Source organism: Vicugna pacos, chromosome 28, assembly GCF_048564905.1.
Source record: "Vicugna pacos chromosome 28, VicPac4, whole genome shotgun sequence".
Classification (NCBI taxonomy): Eukaryota; Metazoa; Chordata; class Mammalia; order Artiodactyla; family Camelidae; genus Vicugna; species Vicugna pacos.
Window position 1 is genome coordinate 17129827 of NC_133014.1, and position 27692 is coordinate 17157518.

At 37.6% G+C, this 27692-nt stretch overlaps 1 protein-coding gene across 1 annotated transcript in view; it reads left to right on the forward strand.

Moving 5' to 3' along the window:
• The first annotated feature begins 205 nt into the window (after positions 1-205).
• Positions 206-27692, forward strand: part of LRRTM4 (leucine rich repeat transmembrane neuronal 4) — an 86361-nt gene continuing 58874 nt past the window's right edge. Inside the window, exons 1-2 of the mRNA XM_015238755.3 lie at positions 206-878; positions 2694-4240. Of these exons, the coding sequence (XP_015094241.2) occupies positions 875-878; positions 2694-4240 (1551 nt within the window). The 5' untranslated portion in view covers positions 206-874. The remainder of the gene's footprint in view (positions 879-2693; positions 4241-27692) is intronic.

Below are 27692 nucleotides of genomic sequence, written 5' to 3' on the forward strand. Positions count from 1 at the left end.
AAAATTTGACATCACTGAATGGAACTCCTTGGCAGAAGCCTTTCATAATATTTATTATTGGAGAGGGGGAAAAGAAAAAGCGATCCTGTGCCTTTAATTTCCCTTCTGAGCGAGGGAAGGCTGCACACCAGCGACAGTCTCACTTGCTCCCCTCTTTAATGTGCAATCTGTTTTCTCCAGCGGAGGGCACTCAGTGTATCACAAACCCAAGCATTAGCACCAACAAGCCCTCGGCGTCATCCGTCTCTGGAAAGCCTTCGGAGCTAGACAAGGGCTGCCTCCCAGCACAGCCACAGAGCACCGGCAAGCTGGCCAGCCGAGCGGGTAAACCTGGCCCGCATGGCTTTTAAGCTGGGGTCTCGGGCAGCGAGGAGGCCTGCCGGCTTAGAAGAGCTGAAAATGCACAGGATGAGTAGCTTTTTCTGAGAATGGCAAAAGCCGGCTCGATAAGGAATGCCAGGTACTCTGAAGATTTCCTTTCTTTCTTTTTTTTCCCCCCCTCCTCTCTTTTTCCAGAGAAGTTGGTCACCCCCGAGGCGGGCTGCCGCTCTGCTGCACAGACTGCCAGGTACTGCTGACAAGTCCCTGCTGAATTACGCGAGGATGCTCAGCGCCTAGAGGCCCTCCCACCCCCGGCTGCTCCGTCTCCCGGCCCCCCGCCCCAGGCTGGGGTGTTTTTTTTTTCATATATGTATACATATCTCTTGCCTGTCCTCTCCGGGGAAGTTTGTGTGGGGCCAGCAGCGCCCATGCGGGATCAGAATGGTGTGAATGACAGCTGCACTGTGTCATGAAGGGGCTGGTGGCTTCAGCACGAGACACCAAATAAGAAGAAAGCTGAGAGCAGCGGGGAGCCGTGTTTGGATGGCAAAGGATGGGTAAGTGAACTTTTGTTGTCTCCTTCTCAGCAGAGCTGAGCCTCTTGGCTTCCCGTTCTCAGCGATGGGCAGGCAGGCAGGCAGGCAGAGAGCGGCAGCCTCCGACTTTGCCACTTGACTCTCTGTAGTTGCTATTGCATTTCTGGATCGTTTTCCTTTCGTCTTTTTTCTTAAATTTTATTTTGAATCTGTAAAGGCATAACACGGAGTTAGACTCTGGAGAAATGTCTCTGGCTGTCCCTTCCGTGTGCGTGTCCACGGCTTGGGCATTGAGCGTGAGAGAAATATCCTATCTGTTTCTATTTCTTGACAACATCACAGTGCTCGTGCTGCTGGTCGCTGTGGGGAAGACTGTTAACACTTCCCTGCGTGTGTGTGTGTGTGTGTGTAGGGGTGGGGTCACCGCTTTATCAGAGGTCGTACAAGGGCTTGCTTCGTCTTTGAAGCTGTATCCTGAACACAGCTTCCAAATTGCCAACAGTCATTTGCCAGTCTTGCTTTTTCAAGTGCGACTGGCGTCCCCTCCGCCCCTCCGTTCTCCTGTCTGGGAGAGCTGGAGTGTATTTCAGTGAGGCTGTAGCTGGCAGGAAGGCAGAGAGCAAAACCAGTTTTCAAATAAAAAAATCTTAACTGGTTTGAGTTAAAAAAGGAGAGCTTCCTTTGTTTTTTTTTTTTAAATCAGGAATTTGGCTGATTGCCTCTTGGTTAAAAATATGAACATTTAAGATTAATTAAGAAACTGCATCACATGGCACTGTGTGGTTTTTTTTCCCTTTTCCTCGCCGCTGAGAAATAATAAATCTACTGTTGACAGAGGAAAGCAGTCCCTTAACACGCTATGACTTGGAAATGCAGCCTAAGTGCCAATAGATTGCAGCTTTGCAGGCTTTCTGAAGTTAATGGAGGTAGGGGAGAAATAAAAACTCAGTCAGTGAGAAATCTGAGCAAGTCGGGGTGGAGGGGGTGTCAGTCTGCTATCTGCGTCCTTGATTATTTCCATTTGCAAATGCAACTGGTTTAAAAATAACAGAGAAAAACTAATATTCTCCAGGACTATCTTACATTTCATGCAAGTGTTTAATCAGAGTTGCACAGCCGTAACTTGGGGGTGTCCTGTCCTGCCAGCAGTCGGACTCTGAGCTGGGGCCCGGGCAGGAAGCTCCTGAATGCCGAGAGCCTCCGCGCTCGTTCCCACTCTGAGCGCACCTTGTGCCGTGACCAGGCTGCGTGCCCGGCTCCGCCGTCTGTCCGCACTGGTCCCAAAGCCCTTTCCTCCCGAGCTCGTGTGCTGTTATCCTGTTATGCAGTGAGGCTCCAGTTTCAGGCAGGGCAGCTTCCCTTTGCCACATCACAGCCTCTTTGCTCAACTGGGAAAGATGCAGAAGCACAGGGCTTACTCAGTCGCATGTTTTCCCATTTCCAGGAGACTTCATGCTCGTCCTTTCGGTGCTGGCGTTCAACAGTGGCCAGCCAGAGGTGAACGTTATTAAAATGTCAGCATGAAGCATTAAGCTAGGCTCGGGGTCTTTTAGTGGTGATGCGTCTATGAACTCCTGAGACTCAGGGGGGCTGTTCTCAGTTCTCTGGCACGGTGGCGATTTGAGAATCAAGGAAAAAAGAATGGAGCCTAAACAGGAAACATGCAGCTATGCAGAAAATAAGGTTTTAAGCATCAAATACATTGCCCTTAAAGCAACTGTCCTGTTCCTACCTAAGAGGTAATGCCCCTGATTCTGACAAGGCGGTGGTGACTTACAGCAACAGCTTTACAACGTGCGTTTGTCTTTTTTTTTTTTTTTTTTTTTGATGCTGTAGGTTTCCGTTCAGTTACGCAGCTGAGAGGCATGCGTGTGGCGCTGGCGCTGCTCCCCACCCTGCTGCTTGTGGCGCCCACGGGGGCTCAGAGAGCTTGCCCAAAGAACTGCAGATGTGACGGCAAAATTGTGTACTGCGAGTCCCATGCCTTCGCAGACATCCCCGAGAACATTTCTGGAGGGTCCCAAGGCTTATCACTGAGGTTCAACAGCATTCAGAAACTCAAATCCAATCAGTTTGCCAGCCTTAACCAGCTTATATGGCTTTATCTTGACCATAATTACATTAGCTCGGTGGATGAAGATGCATTTCAAGGGATCCGGAGGCTGAAAGAATTAATTCTAAGCTCCAACAAAATTACCTATCTGCACAATAAAACATTTCACCCAGTCCCCAACCTCCGCAGTCTGGACCTCTCCTACAATAAGCTCCAGACACTGCAGTCGGAACAATTTAAAGGCCTTCGGAAACTCATCATTTTGCACTTGAGGTCAAACTCACTGAAGACGGTGCCGATAAGAGTTTTCCAAGACTGTCGAAACCTTGACTTTCTGGATCTGGGCTACAACCGCCTTCGGAGCTTGTCCCGAAACGCTTTTGCAGGTCTCCTGAAGCTAAAGGAGCTGCACTTGGAGCACAACCAGTTTTCCAAGATCAACTTTGCTCATTTTCCACGTCTGTTCAACCTCCGCTCGATCTACCTGCAGTGGAACAGGATCCGCTCCATTAGCCGAGGCTTGACGTGGACTTGGAGTTCCTTACACAACCTGGATTTATCAGGGAACGACATCCAGGGAATTGAGCCGGGCACGTTTAAATGTCTGCCCAACTTGCAAAAACTGAATCTGGATTCCAACAAGCTCACCAACATCTCCCAGGAGACCGTCAACGCTTGGATATCGTTAATATCCATCACTCTGTCTGGAAATATGTGGGAATGTAGTCGCAGCATTTGTCCCTTGTTCTACTGGCTTAAGAATTTCAAAGGAAATAAGGAGAGCACTATGATCTGTGCGGGACCTAAGCACATCCAGGGCGAAAAGCTCAGTGATGCCGTGGAAACATACAACATCTGCTCCGAGGTCCAGGTGGTCAACACCGAAAGATCGCACCTGGCCCCCCAAACCCCCCAGAAGCCTCTGATTCTCCCCAGACCCGCCACCTCCAAATCGGACCTCACCCAGCCCACCCTGGAAGCACCAAGCCCTTCCCCAGGGTTTCAGATTCCTGGCACAGAGCAAGAGTACGAGCACGTTTCATTCCACAAGATCATTGCAGGGAGCGTGGCTCTCTTTCTCTCGGTGGCCATGATTCTCCTGGTGATCTATGTGTCCTGGAAACGCTACCCAGCCAGCATGAAGCAACTTCAACAGCACTCGGTCATGAAGAGGCGGCGGAAAAGGACCAGGGAGTCTGAGAGACAGATGAACTCCCCTTTGCAGGAGTATTACGTGGACTACAAGCCTACAAACTCTGAGGCCGTGGATATATCCGTGAACGGATCCGGGCCCTGCACGTACACCATCTCTGGCGCCAGGGAGTGCGAGGTATGAACCGTGATCCTCCTAAAAGCGTTTCCGCCGCGGGGAAGGAGAGGTAGATGCTTGACGCGCTAGAGGGGTGTCTGGTCGCTAGAAAGATTAACGACCCCTTTGCTTTTGGGTTTTGCTCAGTGTGAAAGGTTACCTAATTAAATTACAACCACCAGAAAATTGACTGCTTTTTTTTTTTTCCTTTCTTAAATGGTTGACACTTGAAGGAAGTTCATTCAAGGATGGGATTAAGTTGGAATAAAGCATTATGTTGAAACAGCTGTTTTTTTTAACAGTTTGTATACAGGGGTTGGACTTAACAAACACGTATCCACACAAATGAAACTCTTTTCATTCTAAAGTTTATGTCCTGATTCTTGTTGTCTGACTTTTGTAACCGAGTAAAGAAGGAGGGGCCAGCCTAATTTAACAGCAAAGCGAGTTTTACCAAAATTCCAGGAGGTAATGAAGATTTAAACCAAAGAGCAATCTACCCAAGGGTTGATTTTGTTGTACATTTTTGGTTTTAATTAAAGCATGCAACAGGGGTCTCACAGGGACAACTGTTTCCGTGTGACGTGCCAGTTAGATATTATACCAGCGCGGAGAATGCCAGGCCTACTGTGCAACTGTATTAAGGCTTTCGAAGATGTCTTTTTTCCTCCCTTCCTTCCTTCCTTCCCTTCCATCTTCCCTTCTTCCTTCCTTTTTCCTTCTTTCTTTCCTTTGCTTCCTTCCTCCTTTCCTTGTTTATCTAATTACTGGACATAGCTCACTTGTCAAAGGTTTTCCTGAGTGCTGGCTGTATGTGTGTGCTCAGAATGGAACTTACACTTTGTGTTTTGGCTTCGTCCCTGGGAACTGAACCAGGTCACGGTGTTGTGGGTTAGTTAGCAGTAACAGGACAGGCATGACGGGGACTGCGTGTCAGTGCTGCTGTCGTCCACACACACATGCTGTGCATTCCTGATAAACTAGTCCAAAACCAAGCGATGCAGATACTCACAAATGCAAAGAGAGAGACTGGGGTTCTGAGTAATCTCCCTTCTGTAACAGTCGCCTCAAATGAAGGCATTTCTATACTATCCTATTTTCATTTTAACGAGAATAAGATTGGAGTCAGTGTCTAATCGTTTAATTTTCAAGACCACATCTAGGAACATGTGAATAAGTAGAAAAGTAGTCACAGATTTCCACCTTATCCATAAGGAACACTGGATACAGATCATTCTTTACTTGGTGAAGTTGATCAAAAACTGCCAAGACTGTGACTGGCAAGGCCTTGTTAGTAGAATAAATTAGTGAAGACAGATCAAGCACTGGCTCTGTGTCATCTTAGTACCCAGTTTCACATGTTGCTTTTTCAAAAGAAAGTTTTAATGAGTATTTAAAGATGTTGCCCTTTTTAATACCAGTTGTAACAGTTGAATAATATAATTTGCTTTTTGATAATATTTACCCACATCTTTCCATAATCCTAAATGCAGATGCTAGCGAAAACATTTTCAGACAAAAGCACTGAGTTTTAAATAATCTCCAACCCGGTGTAATTTGGAACAGCGAGCTGTTCTTCACAAAGTTCATTTTCTCTTTTTTATGTATGGTTGAAAATCAGAAAATCAATCCCAGATAATAAGTCCCTAAAAGAAATCTGTATAAGCAAATGCCTTTACAAATTAAAGAGAATAAACGGTTTTATATAAAAGTCTAACAAGGCTTGATGTTTTAATTGCAGGCTGACATTTATATAATATTCGTGAATATCAGTAAAACAAGTTCATCTTGTTTTATTTTAGATTCTTCTTATATTTTGAGATCCTTTTAAAGGCTAGTAACATAAAAAGAAAAAGAGAGATAAGTTCCCGTCATTCATTGTCTCTTGGCGTTTGTAGTAGAATGGTGATTTTTGTTTACAAGAATCACCAAAAAAGAAGATTCGTGAAGAGCTAGGACTTGAGAATGATGGTTCTAAACCTTTTATAGAGATCTTAAATTACAAAGATCATCCTTTAAGGACCCTCAGTATTACCATGATAGGAACAAAATAGAAACATATTTCATTCGATAAGAACGTGTAGTATATGTGTTATTTAGTGGTGTTTATGGCCATGAATTGCTGTGACATTGTTGGGGATGAACGTGCTGTTACAGAATTAAACAATGACCAGTTTAACTAAATGTTACAATGAAGCTATTGAGTTAAACTGGTAGACCTTCCTGAAGGAGATCAAACTGTCCGTGCCCTAAAAAGTAGAAAATGGTAGGCGATCGATCTAAGGTCATTGACTCCACTTTCGAGCATGTGGGGTCCAATAAAGCTACATTTAAATAAACATGCACTTGTTTTGAAACACAAATGCACAGAAACAAACACCGTGGCCGCCACTCCCCCTTTTATCAGTGTGTTCACTGTATTACGGTTACAGATGGATATAAGAAATGAAGAAAGGCAGATTCTTAGAAATTGTCATGAAAAACCATAATTTTCCCTTACTTCTCTTGTTTAAAAAACAAATTCTCTATAAAATGAAGCTGCGAGAAGAATGATTTACCCAAGTTTATGAATTTTTAGAACAGTAGAGATATGCTAAGTTTTAGTCTGGTGGTGTTTTGACAAACCTCACAAATCAATAGCCTCAAGAAATGCAGAATGACTGGTATATTTACAATACCTTTTTGTGAGGTAGTTTTTTATTTTTTATTCAAAACACCAAGCTCTACCCAATAAAGCCATAAATATTTAACTAGAAAGCTTAGCACCAAATGCTAATTTCCTAAGATAGTGCCTTGGAAGATATTGCATTAAGTTGAAAATTCCACCTATACAGTTGACGTTACCTGCCGTTATCATGATCTAATTATAGTTAAAATATCCATTTTGCCTATTTCCTTTAACATTCCTCCTTAGAATGATGGCTCTGAGACACCACACATAGAGAGCATGCAATCTATAAGTTAAATAATTTTGGCTCTATTCTTCACAAGTCTTTAAATTTTAAAAGTCCAGTTGCACACATTACATGCTAATAGACTGACGGAGAATATTATAATAATTTAGGAAGTGAAACTCTCTTCTAGGTATAAAAGAGGAGTAGAGTAGACAGGTATGAACGATTAATATGATATATGGCACAATGCCAATAGATACATCTGGGTCATCAGACGTTGAGTAGATCAGTGTGCTTGGTTGAACTGAAATCATTTAATTTGCCCTCAGTACCTGTTCAGGGGAGGTAACTTAAAACCAAAAGGACACAGCTTTATCTACAAGTGTCACTAAGAGAGACAAATACATTTGAAAACAGTTGTGAAACTTCAGGTCGCTTTACCTCGTACACATTATCCCAGGAGCCATGAAGTTGCGTCACGCAGCCCACCGAAGTTTTACTGAAGGATTACGCAGAACAGAATTCTGAACATCGGATCCTTCTAGAGTAGAGTCTCTCAGATGAAACTGGCAAAGGCCTTTATAAAATTAGACTCTGTGAAGTGAGCTGCGAATTTGCCTTTTAAATTAAAAAGAAAATTGAAATTGGTGAAACCTGAACATGAATGAACGTGATCTCAAAAGAGACCCTCCATTCAGAGCGTTTTAAAAGATAAGTAACTGAAATGTCGTTTAATGATCCTCAAACGCTGGCAAGGCTGCCTCTAGGTGTGTGGGTGACATTATAGGTATATATCTATATTTTCCAAACATTTAACATTTTCGTTACACTCTTTAGAATCAAGTAAAATTTAAATCTATTGGCTGTCTCTGGGGCTTACGTTGCTTCCTTCACTGCTGTGCGGTGGGTGGGATGGACCATTTCTGACCGTTTATTTGAGTATTTATTGAATGTATTAGATCAAGTCCAAACTACTGAATAAGGAGGGTTATTAACTTCTTTCTACGTGTTAGAAATTGACGTTTTGAAGTATACTGAATGAACTTCCATGACCTAAAAATCATAATATATTCAAAGAGGGTTAAGTGAAGCAGGCCCTGTATGACAGTTTAATTTACGCTTTACTCATATAAAGCTACAGAAAACGAAGTTAATTCTGGTGGCTGTCTACTACCGTGTCTTAGTAAAGTGTTACAATTGAAACTACGCTTTTCTATGTACAGAAAGTAAATTTATGCCTTTGTATGTGCGAGTCTGTATGTGTGTAAGTATGTGTGTGTGCTTGCGTACAGAGATAGAGGGAAAGTGTGAATTTATTTCCATTAAAATTTTTGTTCGTTTGGAGCATTTGAAATATTAATGACAAAAACTTGGGTCATGATTACTGGAATTTGTTAATCAAGAAAATCCTTCTTAAGATCAATGTTTAATCTTCTCTAAAATTGTAAGTTATCTTATGGCTAGAGAGTCTAATGTTCTTTAAAAGAAACCCAGAGTTTGAACTACACATTGGCATTTTTGGTGTGTCTTTATGATAGCGCCTTCATTTCTCTGTGACCCATCACTGAATGAGCCTATTCAGCCAGTACAATAAAGCCCATCTCAAATCGTTTCTGGAATAGTACACTTCGCAAACTTTTGTGGTCGTTCCTAGGACTACAAGAACAAGATGGGATAGGAAGGAAACGCTGAGCTATTTATGTTGATTGTTAATGAGAAAAGGAAGAGCTTCTTGAGTTGCTAAAAACTGGCATGCTCAGGTGAGCAGCCGTACAGTTTCTTTATGTTTGAGGGCAAAACACGTAACAGGCACCTACACATGTGAGTGTGCGTGCACACACGCAAAAATTTATGTGCCTTTTAAATGCTCCCAAGTAACTAGTTACTTTGAAAGCACTTGAAATATGACATCTAAAATGTAGACTGTCTAAATTTGATCCAATTAAAATCCATTTGTGAATAGAATTTCTATTAGAACCTTCAGCTATTAGCGGTGAAGAGTGACAGCTGCCAGGAAGGACTGACGTGGCTAATTTAGGAAAAATTTTACACTGATAATAAAGGGTTTAATTCCTTTATCTAGAATAGCTTGTATTAGCATCTCATGAGCCAGGCTTTTAATAATTGGTTGCTTTCTAAGATCCCAAGTTGAGAAGTCTGACTCTGGTCTCAGCATGTATAGCTGTCGATACACCCCAGTAATCTTCCTATGATTCCAGAATTTTTTTTTCTTGTGGCTTTCTCTATATTCAATAGAATCTAATCATCGTAGTCCTAAGAAATTACATTTATATATAGATTTAAGCTTTGGAAATTGCTCGAGAATATTAACACTGGGGACTTGATGACTCTTCAGAATTTCCCTGTCTCTAGAGTTTCGTGAATCACTAAATCAAAGTGAAACTGTATCAACCTGTGTATCAGCAGACACTGGGAGTTTGGAAAAATTAGTACGTCTTTTGATCTGTGAAAAGCATGAAAGAGATGTTGAATATGTTTTAAAAATTAAAATTGCTTTTTATAGTACCAGAAGAGCTATCATTCATTGAGTCAGTTTAATAAAATCTCAATATTCTTAAAGTGGAAGAGGAATTGTGAGGGTATTTTTCTCATGCACTCCATAAGACTTTAAAAATTTAACTGTTAAGGAAGGTTTAGAAAAAGCATGGTATTTTTCTATGGTATCAGAATCACTGACTTTTTAATAAGCTTGAAATGGCTCCATATGTATAAAGGATATGATTTATACTCCTTTAAAAAACAATGTTTTTATGGTCAAGAGAAATTAAGATCCTTTGAAAGTAAGCTGATTGACTTTTAGTCAAATCGTACATGTTATAATGCTTGTAAACATATGGCTTGGTAATTAAATGACATCAAAGTGGATACACATTAATAAAAGGTCATTAATAAAGGTTAAAGTCATGCTGAGAATATTAAAACATTCAGAAAAATCTTATCCAGAAATTATAAATAGATTGACTAAAAGAAAAATATTGAACAAAAGCTGGTGCCTGGATATCAGATAAACAATAAACATTTGCATAACTAAATAAAGTTATGATTTTACTATTTTTTTGTACATGGAAATCAGATTTTTTTGATTTTAATATTATACAAGTAGTATTCTTAAACATAAATAGGAAAGTAACTTTGAAATATAGTTGCATTTAAATAACCATGTACAATGATATACAATGTATATCCCACATAAATATTTCTAAACTACTGAAATAGATGTACTTTGCTTTATCCAATTCACATGAATTGCCTCAAAGATAAATATTTAGGTGAGATATTAAAAAAATTTACAGGCATCAAAATAATATTATGTTCTTCTATCATTGCCTCAGTGTAACACTATGGTTTTCTGAATTTTTGGATGCCCATACACCATCTCTTCGAAGGTTCTAGCCTCTCCTTTACTGCAGTCTTATATCAGTATTTACTGATCACTCAGACGTCAGAGTTAGAGATGAAGATGTAATTGCTAGACCTAGCAAGACAGGTCATATTTTTATTCTTATTTTACTTTCTTAAAAATGTAAATTCTTCTAGTAGAAAAAGTAAGGTACAGTCAATATGTTTATCACTTTGACTTTAAAAGAAAATTTTAAAGTAAAGAAAGAGTAACTATAATATCGAAACAAAACTTCCTAAACAAATATATAATTATCATTTTTACCTACTGTTTCAGTGGATCTTCAAATTTCACTGAACCTAAAAACTAAAAAGCTTATTAGTTTTTACAGTATCTCTGAAGATTTAAAACAAACTAAAATGGGTCCATATGGGCTTGTTTAAGAAAACTCACTCTTTTTTTTAGGAGCTCAGTAAGCAAAGGTATTCCAAAATAGGAATGGATAGTGTTAATGAATTGATTCAATTTTGGGGTCATTTTAAAGGTTAGATCAAACGCATAAAAGACACCTAATTTTAGAACAGCAAATGATACAAGGAGGGCAAATGCCTGAAACTGTTTAACTTTGGAAAGTCAGTGCTACTTAATTTATACTCACTGTGTATTTTCATTTTAAAGGATAATGACTGATGTTTTGTTGCTTTCTTTTAAAATTAAATATCATCAGATAAATCATTGAAATTACACTGATTTTATTAAAACCAACAAGAAACAGTCTTTGGGTATAAATCCCGTGCTTGCTTTTTCATTCCTCCTTCCTCCGTCAAGTCGCGTTCACTGAAACATTGCTTCTTTCATTTTCTGCTAGAGTGAATTATTTGCTGTGCTGGGAATTATTAAAAGTTGTTTTTTTGGTTTTGTTATAACTGACGCCTGTTAAATACATTTATGTTCAAATGAAGCCCTGAAAATATTGCTTGTTTGTTTCAGCATAAATTTGGTCGCGGTGCATTCCACTATTATTTGATATTTACAATTTTAAGTTGACGTCAACTATTGTTAAATATTCCTGATGAGATTTTTTACAAAAAAAAATACTAGACATATCAATTAATTCTGTCTAAGTCTTTTTTCGTATGGTCTCCACAGATGAAAAATTATTTTCCTCTGTGTTTATAGGTCTGTAAAAGCTACAGCAGACAGGTCAGCCTCAAAGGGCTTAGGTTGATGGTCAAACCACAACATGGACCAAAACTGCATTGGTCCAGTGGTTGGATCAAGGGCTGGAAAAGAGGTCTCAGAGATTTGAAACTGACTCACTTCACTTCTGTAGTATTGGACAAGTAAAGATGTATCTGACCTTCCTGTGATACAATTTTTCCATCTATTGAGCTGGGATCATAACTTCCCGAGTAACTTGTTGAAATGATTAATGAGCTACTATGCAGATACCACTCTGAACTCTTTCATAAAAAAGCCTCGGTGTGAAATATGAATGAATACTAGCCATAATCCCTACTGTCTGCTGGAAGATGCAAAATACAGTGTGGCTGTGCCATTTCCATTGTTACTATTAGTTACAATGACGATTATAACACTCCCTGATGTAGAGGCAAGTGTTGTGGTTACGTTTTTACCGAAGTGAGTAATAAACCTGGCCTTTCAGTCCCTCGTCTGAGCTGTAATTTAGTTTGGGTACCAGACGCACTAATGCTTAAATAATACCCCGGACTTGTAAAATGCTCCCTTGGCTGAACGTTTTATTCCTGTTTCAAAGAGAGCAGCATTTGCAATTCTTTTATTAGTGCTAACGCTAAAGAAGAAATGGGTTGTGGAAGCAACGTGCACGTTTCCAGTCTGATCAGATATTGCCTTCTGGTTCATTTTCTTAACAAACGGAGGCATTTTTAGTTTCCCCAAAGTGTTTGTGCATGCCAAATGGGAGTCTTCAAATATCATGTAAAATATTTCTTATGACTAAGTTAATGTGTGATTTTTAGAAGACCCACTATTTCTCACACGTTTATAACGCTTTCATGTCTATATAGTAAGTACTTATTTTTGTTAAATATAAGATGAGGTCTTCTATTTTGCATAAATATGTGATTATATAACTCCTGTTTTGCCTGATATATTTTGAAATGAATTACATTTCTTTGTAAGTTTATCATTGTACACGCTATGACTGTGTGTGTACAATTAGGGCCCCAGTGATGCGGGGTTTTTGACACAAGCAGCCTACAGACAAAAGAGCGTTAGCTTTGCTAGAGAAGACAGTGAATTGTCTTCCTTGTGACTGGAGAGGCAGAATTATTCCAAATTGGAGATTCTGCTCGGCGATGAGTAAGTCTCTTCCAGTTTTGCGTTCTGGAACTAGGGAGATAATCGCACGAATGTGACATGATGGGGTCCCAGACCCACTGGACCCGCTGTGACATGGATCTGAGCTAAAACTCCATTGATTGCGTGAGACTCTTGTCTGACCGGGGGGACCACAGTGATGTTCCGCATCTGAAGGAATTAGGGTCCCTTCAGGGTCAAGGGCCAGTAACCGCCCGAAGTCTGGTTACTTCACTTTCCCTGGTGCACGGTCACCTTGGTTAGTAGTTATGTGTCAGATGACTCAAGTTAGACTTCTGTTCACGTGACCTGGCACGATTCCACTTACGCAGATCAGGTCAGAGGTTAGCGGACTGCCCGTGTGCTGGCTCCTAAGGGCACCACCATTGAGCAGACAGCGTCATGATCTGCTTTGAATCAGACTACACTGAATGCTGCTTTGACTCTGCTGTCAGGCGTGGTAGCCGTGCCCACCTTGTCTTTGGCACTAGGACTGCGTCACCCTAGGATCTCATTGTCCCCACTGCACTTAGGGATGTCCGTTGAGGAGGCTGTTCCTACTAAGATTCCGAGCTGCAGTGAAGAGTGACGACCGAGCCATTAACCCTGACCCGACATTCCTCCATCTCTTTCCCCTCTCCTGTTGCCCCGCTGTCAATCAGTTTTATCATCTTGGGATTTGCTCTGCAGTATTCTCATCAGATTTATTTTTTTTGAGGACCACTGCCTAGATTCCAATCTTGAATCTTGAAAGAAGAGAATAGAAATTGTAAATATAAAATTTTAACCCTTTGCAGTGCTTAATCTTTTTGGCTGTCTGTCCACTCATGGTCAGCCCTCTCTCAAATGATTGGAGGATAAGAGTTGACTTTAAATCAATGTTCCAGCCCTTTCCCCTGTAATCTTGGCATAATATCTTCCGTCAGACCACGCGTACAGTTCTTCCCCACACTACGAAGCGGGCAAGGAGCACTGCCCTAGAAAGGAGGTCGCATCCATTCTCTTTCTCATTGCCTTTCTTAGTGAACATTTGATGGAACATGGTGATTAATTGCATAAGCAAATATATGATTTTATTGATGTTTTCAGACTGCTGCAATTCCATTGACAGAAAACAACTAAAGAGATAACCTTATTCTAAAATATGAACAAGTATAATTTTGTGCATTAACCTGACATATTTTGTTTATTTTTTGATTATTTTCTAATTATGATTGTTTAGAAAATGTTACAAATATGAGATTATTTATAAAAAAGAAGTAAAGCAATTATCAAAAGCATATCATACAGAGATAATAATTTTCATATTCTGCTACATTTACATCTATAATATGCACAGATATGTATATATGAGGGTTTATAAAAATATTTTAGCATTGAAAACTGGGTGCACAGACTTTATATATATATATGATTACTTTAAATTTCACATTTTGTGATGAATAAAATCACTTTGGAAAATAATATGTTTTGAAATTCTGTCCCTAACATCATATTTTACTTACTGCTCCCTTTTTGTTGAACTATTATGAAGCTCTGTCTCACTGTTATAAATATTTCTTCAATGACTTCCTTATCTAGATTCCTAGAAGAAAACATACATAGCCAAGGGAATGGAAACATTAAACTTAACTCCCCCCAAAATATATACCTATTTGTGTTACCACATGAACTGTATGAGTTATTTTCCCACATATACACCAGCATTATTTGTTATCTTTTATAGCAAGTTGACGATTTTTATTTTAGTGTTTAATATTTACATCCTTGGCTTTAGTGCTGTAGAATTTTTTGTATTACTGGATTTCTTATCTTGAAATATGGTGTATAAATAGTCCATGGGACTGACAATAATACTAGTTCCCATTGTGTTCTTTCACATTGCTTTTATTTTTTGGAAAGGCCTTCGCATCTTGTGGTAAGGAAACATTTACTATGTTTCGATCATTCCATGTATAATTTTATTTCCATATTCATTTCTTTAATCTACCTAAAACATCCTTTAATAAATCATGTGAAACACAGATCTACCTTGTTTTTTCTCACAAGAGTTGTGATTTTTCCAGTGTATTTTACCATGTTAATGTGAAGTTTTCATACATCCACATCAGTTCTGTGCTTTCTGTATTTTTCCTGGGGGTTCACTTTCTGTTCTTGTATCAGAATCACATTTTCACATTGTTATAGTTTAATTTTTAAATTTTTTATAAGTGTGTCTTTATTCCTACTGCTAAATTCCATATACATGTTTTAATTTTCTTGTTTATTCTTTGCTATTTTAATTTGAAATAAAATTTTGCATCTTCCTTTGTCTTTCTCTCTCTCTTTTTTTTCTTTTCCAGAACACACACACACACATGCTTACACACATACACACAGTACTTTGACTGGATTATGTGGATTGACGAATTCACTTGAAAATGATTAAAATCTGTTTGTTGTCAAAAGGAAAGTTATTGATTTTATGGCATAAAAAAGGCTTAGAGCTTCATTTATATTATCTATTTCTTACATCCCCTGTAAACATGACCTGATTTGTTTATTATTAAGATTCTAATATGTATATAACAACATTTGTGTGGATATGCATACATAATTATTATCAACATTTTGAACAAATCCATTAATTTCAGTAGATTAAGTTAATTTCTTTAAAATTTCTAGTTTAAAAATAATTTTGTAAACAAAAAAATGTGTTGACTTTCTAATAGCTACATCTATTATTTAATTTTTTCCTATATTCCATTGGCTAAGTCTTCTAGACTAATGTTACTTAATTATGGTGATATAGAATATTTTTGTTTGTTTCTGAGTTTAATGCAGGCTGTCTCCTGTGGTTTTGTGTATTTTATTACTATAGTTATTCATTCACTTATTTATTCAAAAAATGTATTGCATACCTACATTAGTAGCTGTTAAGACAGGACCCAGTGCTGTGTTTACAACAGTGGGCAAGATAATCTGTTTTAGGTAAAAATTTCTTTATCCCATTTTTCATACCTAGTCTCATTTATAAATATGCATTTATCAAGGTGGGCATCAAGTATGGCTAAATTACATTTTGGCATTTTGTTTTTCTCGTTTTGTGAGTTCTTTTTTTCCCACCTTTTAGTTATTGATTTTTATGAATTACATTTTGGTTTTCTAATGTGAAATGTTATTTGCATTTCTGGAACACATTGTAGTTGCTTCTTTCATAATATTTTTTCTAGAGTGAATCTCATTGTGTTTACTTTTATTTCACTTTCCATTTTTAAATCACTCTTAAGGGGTGGGACTCAATATTATGCTCTATTAATCAGTTGAATTATATTTATTGATTATCCTTTTCTAGCTCTGAAATGGTGCCCATTTTGAATATCATACTGAAAAAATAGTATTAATTTTATCCAGATTTGTTCCTTTGGGGGTCTTTGAATCAAAATGTTGAATTAGAGTTTCTAGAAAAATACCCTTTTCATTGAAAACATAGCATGTATAATGACTTATTTTATGTAATAAAATAAGTTTTTCTAAAACATCTCCTCTAGTCAATAAATATTCATCCAATCACTATGGGCCACTATACTAGAAAGTGTAAATGAGGCAGGTGAGTTTTATATATTCTTATAATCCAGAATAAAAATCATTAACATATCAGATATAGTTTTTCCTTAAGATTTTAAATTCCTTAAAGATACAAAATGTATCCAGTCATACTTTTTGTATTTTGGTTTTGTTAATTTATTCTCGTTCGTCATTGCTGAAGGCTTTCAGTTTTATTGATTTTTTTAAAAAGAACTCAAGGGGAATTATCTTTAAGTTAAAGCGAATTATATCACCATCCCACTTCCCAAGGTATAATGTCACCTAAGTCTGAGTGGACCCCTCCACCAGCAGGCTATATGGCGTTCAAAGTTTTGTCACCTTTTCATTCTCACCTTACCTTTCACTTCCTTATGTACCCGAATTCTTTCTTTGATCTAGACCAGGAGTCAGGAGAATATTTCTGGAAAGGACTAGATAGTAAATATTTTAGACTTTGCAGACCACACACTCTCCGTCACAACTACTTCATTCTGCCATTACAGCATAAAAGCAACTGTAACAAATATGCAAAGAAACAGCACATCTGTGACCCAATACAACCCTATTTACAGAAACAGGCAATGGCTGGATTTGGCTCCTGTCTTGCCGTTTGCTGACTCCTAACCTTGATCACCTTCACAGGATTTTAATCATGTCTGGGTCTCACTACCCAAAAATAACAGAATTTTCTCCTAATCTGACATCTTCCTTTCCTTCTGCCCTGTCTTATTCCTCCCCTTCCTAGAAAAACCTTTTCATAAGATTCTACCCTGGTCCGCATTTCCTCATCAGTCACTCAATTCTTCAAGCCACTGCAGTCTGTCATCAGAACCTATCAAGCCATCAAAACAGCTCCTGCTAAATTTGCCACTGACTTCATTATCACTCAATTCTTTGCCTTTATTTAAAATGTTTTGCTTTACTTTGATATCACGGCAACAGTCAACTCTTAGTGTTTTCTTTCTTCTTATTTGGAGAAGATGTTTTCTGGTAGATGCTTTCCTTCTTCATCGCAGCGTGTTTCTTTCCCACATCCTTTGTAAACTCAAATTCCTCTACCTGAATATTATGTTTTCCTTATGGCTCTGTCTTGCACCTCCTTTTATACAATTATGTTCTCTCTCCTCTCCTGCTCTCTCTCTCTCTGTCTCTAAATAATCTCAGGTGATCTCATTCTCATGTACAGCATATGCATTACTATTTATTTATTAACCATGAATAAGTTGCTTCTCAATTGCTTTTTTCTCTGAGTTCCCCACATGTACACCAATTTCCTATTTGGCATCTAAATTCAAATATCTAAGAGATACCTTAAGCCCATCCCCAAACCAAATCACAGTCTTTCTTTCCAAACCTGCTTTCCTTTTGGTGGTTCCAGTCTTGTGAATGAAGCATCCATTTCTGCAGGTCAGAACTGTAGGAACCATCCTTGCCTCCGTCCTCACCCTCACGTTCCATAAGCAAATCATGGTGAAATCTTGCTGGTTCTACTTCTTGAGTATCTCTCAAACCCATCCAGTCCTCTCCATCTTTACTGGTACCATTTTGTCCTGTTGAGTCTCCCCAACTCTGCTCTTGCTCTGCTGGATTTATTCTCTACGCTGTACATAAGGTGCGTCTTTCGAAACAGAAGCTGAGCGTGTATTTAGAGCAATTTAGAGGAGTCCTGTTGTTCTTTGGATGAAGATTGAAACCCTTAACATGACCTTAAAAACTGAATGATCTGGTCCTGCTTCCATGGATTCTTGTCCCATCACACTCCCCTTGCGCTCAAATCTCCGTGCAAGGAAGCGTCCACACAATCTACACTGGCCTCCTTTTCTTCTGCTTTCATTAGTCACGCTCTGTCCTTTGACGACAGCATCGCGTAAGCCCAGACCTAGAATTCTGCTACTCACTCTGCTCAGTTAGTTTCTGTTCCTCACCTCCTCAGGAAGCCATTACTGAAGTTCTCACGTTGTCAAATCACACGATTTTATTCCTGCTTACCACTGCATCTTTTAAATAATGATTGGATAACTGTCTTCCAGTTTTATTTGACTCTGATCCAAGGAGAAGTAACAGGTGACAGTTTTTATTTGACCTGTATCTTCAATGCCTTCCTCCATATCTTATGTAGATGAGAAGCTTCATAAATATTGACTGAAAGAATGAATAGTTGCATTCCCAAATTAGACTCTCTTCTTTGAAAAATTTCTTTACAAATCTTTTCTCTTGAAAAATCAGTAAGTTTATTTCATTTATTTTTTAAAGTTCAAAAATATATATTAGCTTTAGGATATAGGTTTGGTATAGCCCATTTTTAGTAATTTTTCTTAATAAACTTTTTATTAATATGTCATTTTATTGTACAGTCTATGCTCAAGATGACAAAACACGTATGAACGAAAAAAAGAAAAATACCTTTATGTAACTTTGTTTACCATTTTACTAACATATTTGTATATTTTTGTTACACAAATAAAATTAATAGAAGCAAATTGTTTATAATCTGCCATTTTTACTTACTCTATTGTGAGCCCACTAAGCGTTCATCTACAGCTTGATTTTAGTTAGTGGGTAATACTGTATAGTATTTTTCTGTACATAGTTTCTAGTTCTGATTTGGTGGGTGTTTAAAAATTTTTGGAATAAATGAACTTAAGATGACCACCTTTGCACTTATGTCTTTCTAAATACACTTAATGGTTAAAATTTTATTTTGATATTTCAATCCATCTTATCCAACAGTTAAAAAACTGTCTGGCTGTAACATGTTCCAACTTAGATCAAAAGGTATTTTGTTGTGTTTTTAGGATTCACCACTTTGATTACTAATGATATACATGATTTTTTACATTTGTTTGACCTTTGTATATTTTACATTCTGTATATTATGTTCATTTTCTTTGCCAGTTCATAATTTTTATTGATCTACAAGTGGTTTTAAATTAATTTATTAATCTTTTAGTTTCTATAAACATCACAAATGATCTTCTTAGAGCCTGTCACTTACCTTTTAATTATTTCAGATGGGATTTTGATTATATATTTAGAAGATTAATTTCACATATTTAAATTATTTCATTTTATTTTATGGTGTCTGCCTTTTTTTGTATATCACAAAGGTTATCTCCAGAAGATATTAAATAAATATTCATTTTATTTTCCTCTAATTGTTTCACGGCTTTATTTTGTGCATGCAAATCATTAATTCAACTAACTTTTTGGTGTCCAAAATTTTACCTAGTGTCCCTAACTCATTTGTCATTTTCTCATAGCTAAGAAATATTTTATTTGTTAATCTACAAAGCGTTAAATACTCATATATATAAACTGTATGCATATATATTTATGTGTTACATGTATGGATTATGTTTTCACATATATGTTTCCATATATATTTGTATATATATGGATACACATGCTCTTCTATTAAACTTGTCATTTTCCTAATGATTTTATCATGTTCTTTATTTAATGTAAAGAATGAATTACATTTCATTATTCATTTAAAAAAAGTTTGGCTATACTTTTTATTGCATTTCTATACTTAATTATAAAGTTACTATATACGCACACACACACATATATAAGTGGTTCTTTTGACTATCTTCTTTTCTGTTGACTTTTATTCTCTCCATAAACATATCCTAGAAATAAGTCACTGCTAATATTTTGCTCTGTGTTCTTCTGGATATTTTCTGTGCATATATAAATGAGTATGTTTTTCTTCTCAAATGCTACCTGTACCTCTGTTTGTTCGAATGCTTTGGAATTTATTTGTTTCATGTAATATACCTTGGACATGTCTCTATGACAGCAAATAAAGATCTACCTCTTTGTTTTTAGTTTATTAAAAGAATTCTCTAGTGGGAGACAAGTGAGATGTTTGAGGCTGTGGAGATGAACTTTAGAATGACTATGTCAGTACCCTAATAAAATTTCTTTGATACTTTTTTTGGAATTGCGTTATTTTTAAAGAATAACCTGGACTGAATTAATACCTTGTGAATTTTAACTCTTTTATCTAGGGATTTGATAAAACTCTACTTACGTTAACTTCTGTTTGCGAGCTAAGTACACAGTAAAACGGTAAATGATTCTGCATGTGGGAAAACACTTACTTTACATCCGTTACAATGACATTTGACCTTTGAATGCATTTGAACCGCTCAGGTCCACCTATATGCAGGTGTTTTTCTATAGTAAATAATACACAGTCCGTGGTTGGTTGAATTTGAGTATGCGGAGGAATTACAAACATGGGAGGCCAAGTATAAATTGTAGGTGGATTAACCCCTGCGTTGTTCAAAGTTCAACTGTGTTTTATTTTTGTTTCTAATATGTACATAATGAATTTTTTTTTTGGTATCTTTGATCTATTTTTTTGCTGTCACCCACCTGATGTACGTCTGTGTGTGTTTGTATGTGGGAGCAGGGTTGCATTTTTCTTAATGTGCTTAGTACACCCAGAAAGAGTGCTGTTCCAAATATTAATTCCAGTCGTGTTTTAGTACATTTTCTTTGTTTTAATAAATAGGACACTTTATTTATTCATTATCTCTCAATTCTCTCCATTGTTAAAATTCACATTCTTTTTTTTTTTCATTTAAAAAAAATTGCTTAATGGAATTACTGGAAATTGAACCCTCCCCTCACCAAAATTCACATTATTTTATTTTATTAGTCAAACTTCTACAATGATGTTGACCAATTCGGAAGCTTAACAATTTTCCTCTCTTTCAATTTCACAATAGTTGTAAAGAGGAAAATCATGACTGTGAATGACTTGGGCCAAAACCACGGAATGTTCCAAGTGATAGAGCAGAGTTTATAGCCGAGATTTAAACTCTTTTGCAGGAAGAGGTTGCAACAAGGTGGCCTGGAAGCAGCCTTCCAATGAGAGTGTCTCCACTCTGGGGAAGCAGACTTGGGCAAGTCGCTCTGAGCTGTACCACTCTCTTGTTTACTGTCTTCCATTAGGTTTCCTCTACTTCACTTAGTCTTTTGTGTGGAGATACTAAGAAAGCCAAAATAAGCATATGAGTTTGGGGTGAAATATTAGAAAAACGGTCTGTTTAAATTTGCCCGTGGGTTGCATTTAATGAAGGCTAGGCAAACTCAGATGCCCTCAAGGGCAAGAGAGATGACATGAAGCAGCAGGTATAAATAGATAAGGCTGGGGACTTAGTGGGACAGGGAAGCCTACAGCGACACGGGCAGACGGTGTAGCCTACGTCGGCTGTGTTCTTAGCTATAAAACAGTGAGACACAATCAACATCTAGGCAGGCTCAGGTAAGTGTGTACAGAGCGAAAGCCAGGAAAAGTTTCCTCGGGGAATTGTAAATGTTGAGGTGGCTCTGCTTCCAACAGATATTTTATATAAAAAAATAAAACTCCTAAAGTAGGAAATGATCTAGGACAAGGGTTTTCAACCTCATCACTATCGACATTTGGGGCCAGATATTTGGCTGTTGGTGAGGTGGGGGTGTGACGTGAGCACTGTATCCAGATCCAGCAGAAACCAGCAGTTACACCCACTCTCCAGCCGTGACGATGGACGGTGTGTCCAGATATTGCCGGATGATTCCATAGGAAAACAGGCGCAAAATCACCAATGGCTGAGAACCACTGATGTAGCACATGGAATGTGGTTTTGGAGAGAGAAAGATACAGCTCTGTAGCCAGGACAATTTCGCTAGTGATCCTCAAACTTCACAAAATCTTGGTGTCATTCGTAAGGAGCAAAGGGTGTTCTAAGAAGAGATTGGTAGGTATCTCTAGAGAAAACTCAGGCTCACTTCAAAGTTGAGAAGATTTGTGTGCAGGCTTTTAACAGAGTAGAATCAGCGGTTGTGGACGACAGAGATGACCTGCTCTGCTTCGTTGTGACTCTTAGCTCAGGTGCAAGGGCTAGCAGGTGTCCACAGATAAAACAGTCACAGTTCTGTTCCAGGACAATGAGAAGAGCACATTCATTTCTTTTTGTTGCCATCTTAATATACTGTAGGTCTAGAGAATTTTGCATGAGGAGAGGCAATGCTAGGAGAAATAATTACATGGTAATTAAAATACATCTTCCCACAGGGTTCCAGAGTACTTGGATTTGGGAAACACGGATAGCACCAATCAGGTCTAACAATATTTAATGCATAAATATTAGACATCAGTGAACTTAAGACTATGACTTTGTTTGTTTGCATATTATACACATGGAAATGGGGAAAAACCCTAGTAAGAGTCTTTCTACATTCCATTCAATGTTGGAAGACCTGCAAAGCAAGAATCACGAGGGAAACTGAAAAGCAAATAAAAGGTTTTGGGCACATCAAATGAAAATGTGCAGGAGAAACCAGCCTTAGGAATAACTTGGGGACTAGCCAAGGCATTTCTATAATTTTCCACAATCTCTAAGGAGATAGGCTTTCAGAAGGCTTGCTCTGTTAGAGGCAGCAATTTTCACGGATGGTAGAATTTTCCCCTATCATGTGGGGGGGATGTGGTTAAACTCTTGATGAAAGATTTCTTCCAATTGAGTTTGAGGCTCACAAGTAATGAAATCGGAACAAATGCCGCAGACTGACTGACTATGGAGAGGCCGACGTTGAAATATTTTTTTCTTTAGGAAGCTTTGCAGTCAGAAAGACCTGGGCTCTAACGTCAGCCCTGCCATGTGTAGCTCTGGGATCACGGGCAGACAGTGAAGACTGTGTCAACCTGTTTTCTTATCTATAAAATAATGATGCTCTTTGTACCTTATAGGGTGATATGAAGATGTCAGATAGTAAAGACTACAGCATATTCTCTGGCACAGAGTGTGTGTTCTTAACAAACGGTAGCTACTGTTGTGATATTGTTATTATGCATGTAATAGCCTCCCTCTTTGCCCAGACGTCACTAATTTCTGATTATTTCTATTACTGCTACCAGCAATTTAAGTAGATTACAGAATACGTGGTGCCATTTTGCAATAGGCTGTTTTATAAGATTAGAAGATGTTAATGATTCTTTCTGTATATACATATATAAAATTCCATATAAATCCATATATGGACACACACACATACATATGCATGGACTTAAAATCTTTTTCTTCTTGACCTCTTGAAGCTATAGAAAAGTGTGACACAGGGAATACCTGGAGGAATATCCTGACTATAGGCTCCAAAACAAATTTCAAAACTGCAGCCAGTTCTTGTGGGAACTTTGTGGCGCTCAATACCTATAAGAGAAAAGAAAGCTCTCATCTCAGTGACCTCAGCTTCTACTTTGAGAAAGCAGGAAAAAGAAGAGCAAGTCAAATTCAAAGCAAGTGGAAGTACATTAGTAATAAAGATAGAAGTTGAAATCCATCAACTGAAAAGACACAAAAATAATAAAGAAAATTAATGAAAGTGGAAGCTGATTTGTTGAGAAAAGTGATACAAGTGGTTAAACTCTGGTCAGGCTGATTTGCAAAAAAAAAAAAAAAGAAAGAAATACACACATATCAATATCAAGAATGAGGCTGGATCACACCAGTTTCTAAAGATATTAGAGACAAATTAAGAGAGTATTATAAACATGCTTTTGAAAATCAGTTTGTTAACTTAGACATAATTAACAAATTCCTTGAAAAAAACAAGCTACTAAAGTTTACTCAAGAGAATATCCTTATGTCTATTAAAGAAATAAAATACATACTTAGAAAAACCTTCCCACAAATGGAGCTCCAGGTGTAGGTGACCTCACTGATAAATTCTACAAAACATCGAGGAAGCAATAATACAAATTCTCCAGAAACTGAGGAAGATTGAAGAGAAAATTAAAGAGGAGGAAACACAATACAACTCATTTAGTGACACCATCACTGCACGGCCAGAAGCAGATAAATAAGTTACAAGAAAAGAAAGTTACAGGAAATACACCTAATAAACATATGTGCAAAAGTTCGATGCATACATCAGCGTACGTTCCCCAAATTATATAGTCCTGACTGAATGGGGCTTATCCCAGGAATGCATGGTTGGTACAGCGTCTGAATGTCAATCAGTATAATTTATTACAGGATATAAATAACATACAATTATCTTAGTACATGGAGATAAAGAATTTGACAATATCTGACATACATTTCTAGTAAAAACTCAGCAAACTAGGAATAGAAGGCAATTTCGTCAACCACATAAAGAACATTTATGAAAAAACTGATTGCTAACATCATACATAAGGGTGACAAACAAATGCTTTCACCTTAACTTCAGGAACAAGGCAGAGCTGTCTGCTCTCACTGTCTCTGCAACACAATGTGACAGTTCTAGCCAGTGCAATAAGGCAAGAATAAGAAATTAAAGGCATCCAGATCGGAGGGAAGGGTATAAAATTACATTTATTTGCAGATGATGTGACCATCTAAGTAGAAAATCTAACGACATCTATGAAACACAATCAACAAAACAAAACTTCCAGAATAATTGAATTTAGCCAGGTTACATTGTGCTATATTACTGTGTAAGAAATCAACTGTATTTCTGTATTACTAATAAATATTTTAGTGAAAGCAATGCTATTTATGATAATATCAAAATATGAATTACTTAGAAGTAAATCTGAGGAAAATGCCCAAGATCTGATCTGTACTCTGAAAATTACAATATATTGCTGGGAGTAATGAAAGTATGTGTAAGTAATCAGTGAGGCAAACCTTGTTCAGAGATTAGAAGACTCAATATTATTACAGTGTTGGTTCTCTCCAGATTTATCTGTAGATTCAACACAACCCCAAACAGCATCCCAGCAAGCTTATTTTTGTGTAAAATGTCGGACTGCCATTGAAATACTAAGTTTCACGCTGATGTGCGAAAGACTTAGAATAATCAAAACAAACATTTCAAGGAAGAGCCAGTTGGAGGGCAAATTTCCAGACTTGTAAAACATTAGTATTCAGTACAGTGTGGAACTGACATGAAGGTAGACAAATGGGGAATGACACAGGGTTCAGAAGGAAACCCAAATATATATGGACGACTGATCTTTGCTGAAGCTATGAAGGCAGTTCAAGGAAGAAAGCATAGTCTTTTCAACAAATGACGTTTGACATCCATACACAAAAATAAAAATAACAAACACTTCATACCTCATAATAAATATAATAGTATGAATCATAGACCTATGTGTGAAAATGGAAACTGTAAAACTTCCAAAGTAAAACCTAGCAGAAAACCTTTGTGGTTTTCTTTAGATATGAGAACAAAAACATGATCCATAACCAAATGAAATGATAGATGAGACTTAATCAACATTAAAACCTTTGCTCTTGGGAAGGCAGTGTTAAGGGAATAAAAATATAAGCCACAAACTGAGAGAAATGTTCAAAGTGCAAATGATGGATTCTATCAAGGATTGACAAAGATGTGGGAAAACTAGGACTCTCACACAGTTCTGGTGGGAATGTAAAATGGTAAAAGTGGTTTCCTGGAGATGAAGGGGTGTTGGTAGGAAGGCTAAAAAGGGACACAAATAAATCATGTTGGAAAACCATCTGGCAGTTTCTTAAAAAGTTAAACATGAACCTCGCCATGTGGCCTAACCATTCTACTGCTGGGACTTTCAGCAGAGGATATAAAAGCACATGCTCATACAAAGACCTGTACGTGAATGAACATGGTAGCCGTGTTTGCATACGCAACAGGTGGAGACAGTCCAAATGCCCGCCAGCAGATTCACAGATAAACAAATTGTGGCTCATCCATAAAATGGGACACTACCCACATATAAAAGGGAATACACTGATAGGACACTTTAGAAGAATCTCAAAATATTTATGATGCTAGAAGCCAGCAAAAAAAAAAGAAAGAATGTCATGTGTAATTCCATTTGTATAAAACTCTAGAAAATACAAACTAATGCATCGTGATAGAGAAAAGATCAGTGGTTTCCTGGAGGTGGAGGGGATTGCTGATAGAAGACTAAAAAGGGATACACATTTCTGAGAGTGGTGAATGTGCTCTTGATTGTGTTGATGGTTTCAGCAGCGTAGACACCTGCCCAAACTTACCAAATTCTGTATTTTACGTATGTGCAGCACATGGTATGTTAATTTTATCTCTTTGTACATTTATTTAAATAGTGCAACCACAGTCTTGAAGGAGAGTCTATGGCCTGGGTCACGCCAAATAAAAAGTAGGGAGAGGCAACGTGCAGATTCTGGGATTTTTCTGGGACAGGATTTTAGAGTTGTAGAAGCAGTAGTGGGAATGGCAGCCTCACTTTTAATTCTCTGCTAATCCTGTCTGAGAGCGTCCCTGGTGGTGCACAGGTCTCAGCCAACAGAGTCATGAGAAGCATCTAAATGTTGGGAACCCGTGCATCTAGGGACCACCAGCACAAGCCACCATCCCTCACCTGCCACTGTAGAGGACCCGCTAAGACAGCCATGGGAAAGAGCGAGGGTGATCTGGTCACAGACATCTAGGGAGTGGCTCGCCTGGGCGTGAGAATGCCAAACCAAACCGAAACAAACACAACAAAACAAAATGAGGTTGTTAAAGTTTTAAAGTTTAGTTTATTTTTCCTCTTTTTAATTCTCTACACTCCGGCAAAAGCTTAGCAGGTCTTTCGTAGTCCAACATTATTGACAGCAATGCTAGCTGGTTTTAGTTGTAAATTCTTTAACACGTTAAGGAAACACGGTTCTCTCAGTTTATAATGGGTTTGTAAGAAAAGCATATTGAAGCTTAACGTACAAGTGAGCCATATCTATGGAGATGATTTCTACCTACTAATAATTTTATTTAAAATGCTAACAAAACATATTAATAATGTTGACTTATTTTATCGGTTTCCTAGTTTTTAACCATCGCCGCTCTACTACTTGAAACAATTTTATCATGGGATATCGTGGTTATACAAGGCTGGAATAAATTGGCTGTAAAATATTAAGTATTAGTTATCTATATCTGTAAAAAACTCAGTTAGTCGTTTTTTTTCATTTGTCGTTTTTAGTACCAGGATTAACCTAGGTTTGTTAAGTGAATTGTAAAGCTTTCTATAATTTCTGCATTCTTTAATGCTTTAAAGTCCATAAAAATGAATACTTACTTCATTTATGTTATGCTTAAAATTCTTGGAGTCCTGAGTGTTTTGTTTCTGAACTCATTTTTATGTAACTTTATGGTCAATGATTTATTGAAATAGTCCACGTGAAATCATTTTGAAAATTTCTACTTTTTAGAAATGAATTTTAAAAGATTATCAAGTTTACTGGCAGAGTTGTATAAGCAGAAATTTTAAATTTTAAAGGAAATAAAATACAGTCTTCAATTTACAGATTTATAAATTATTTACTTT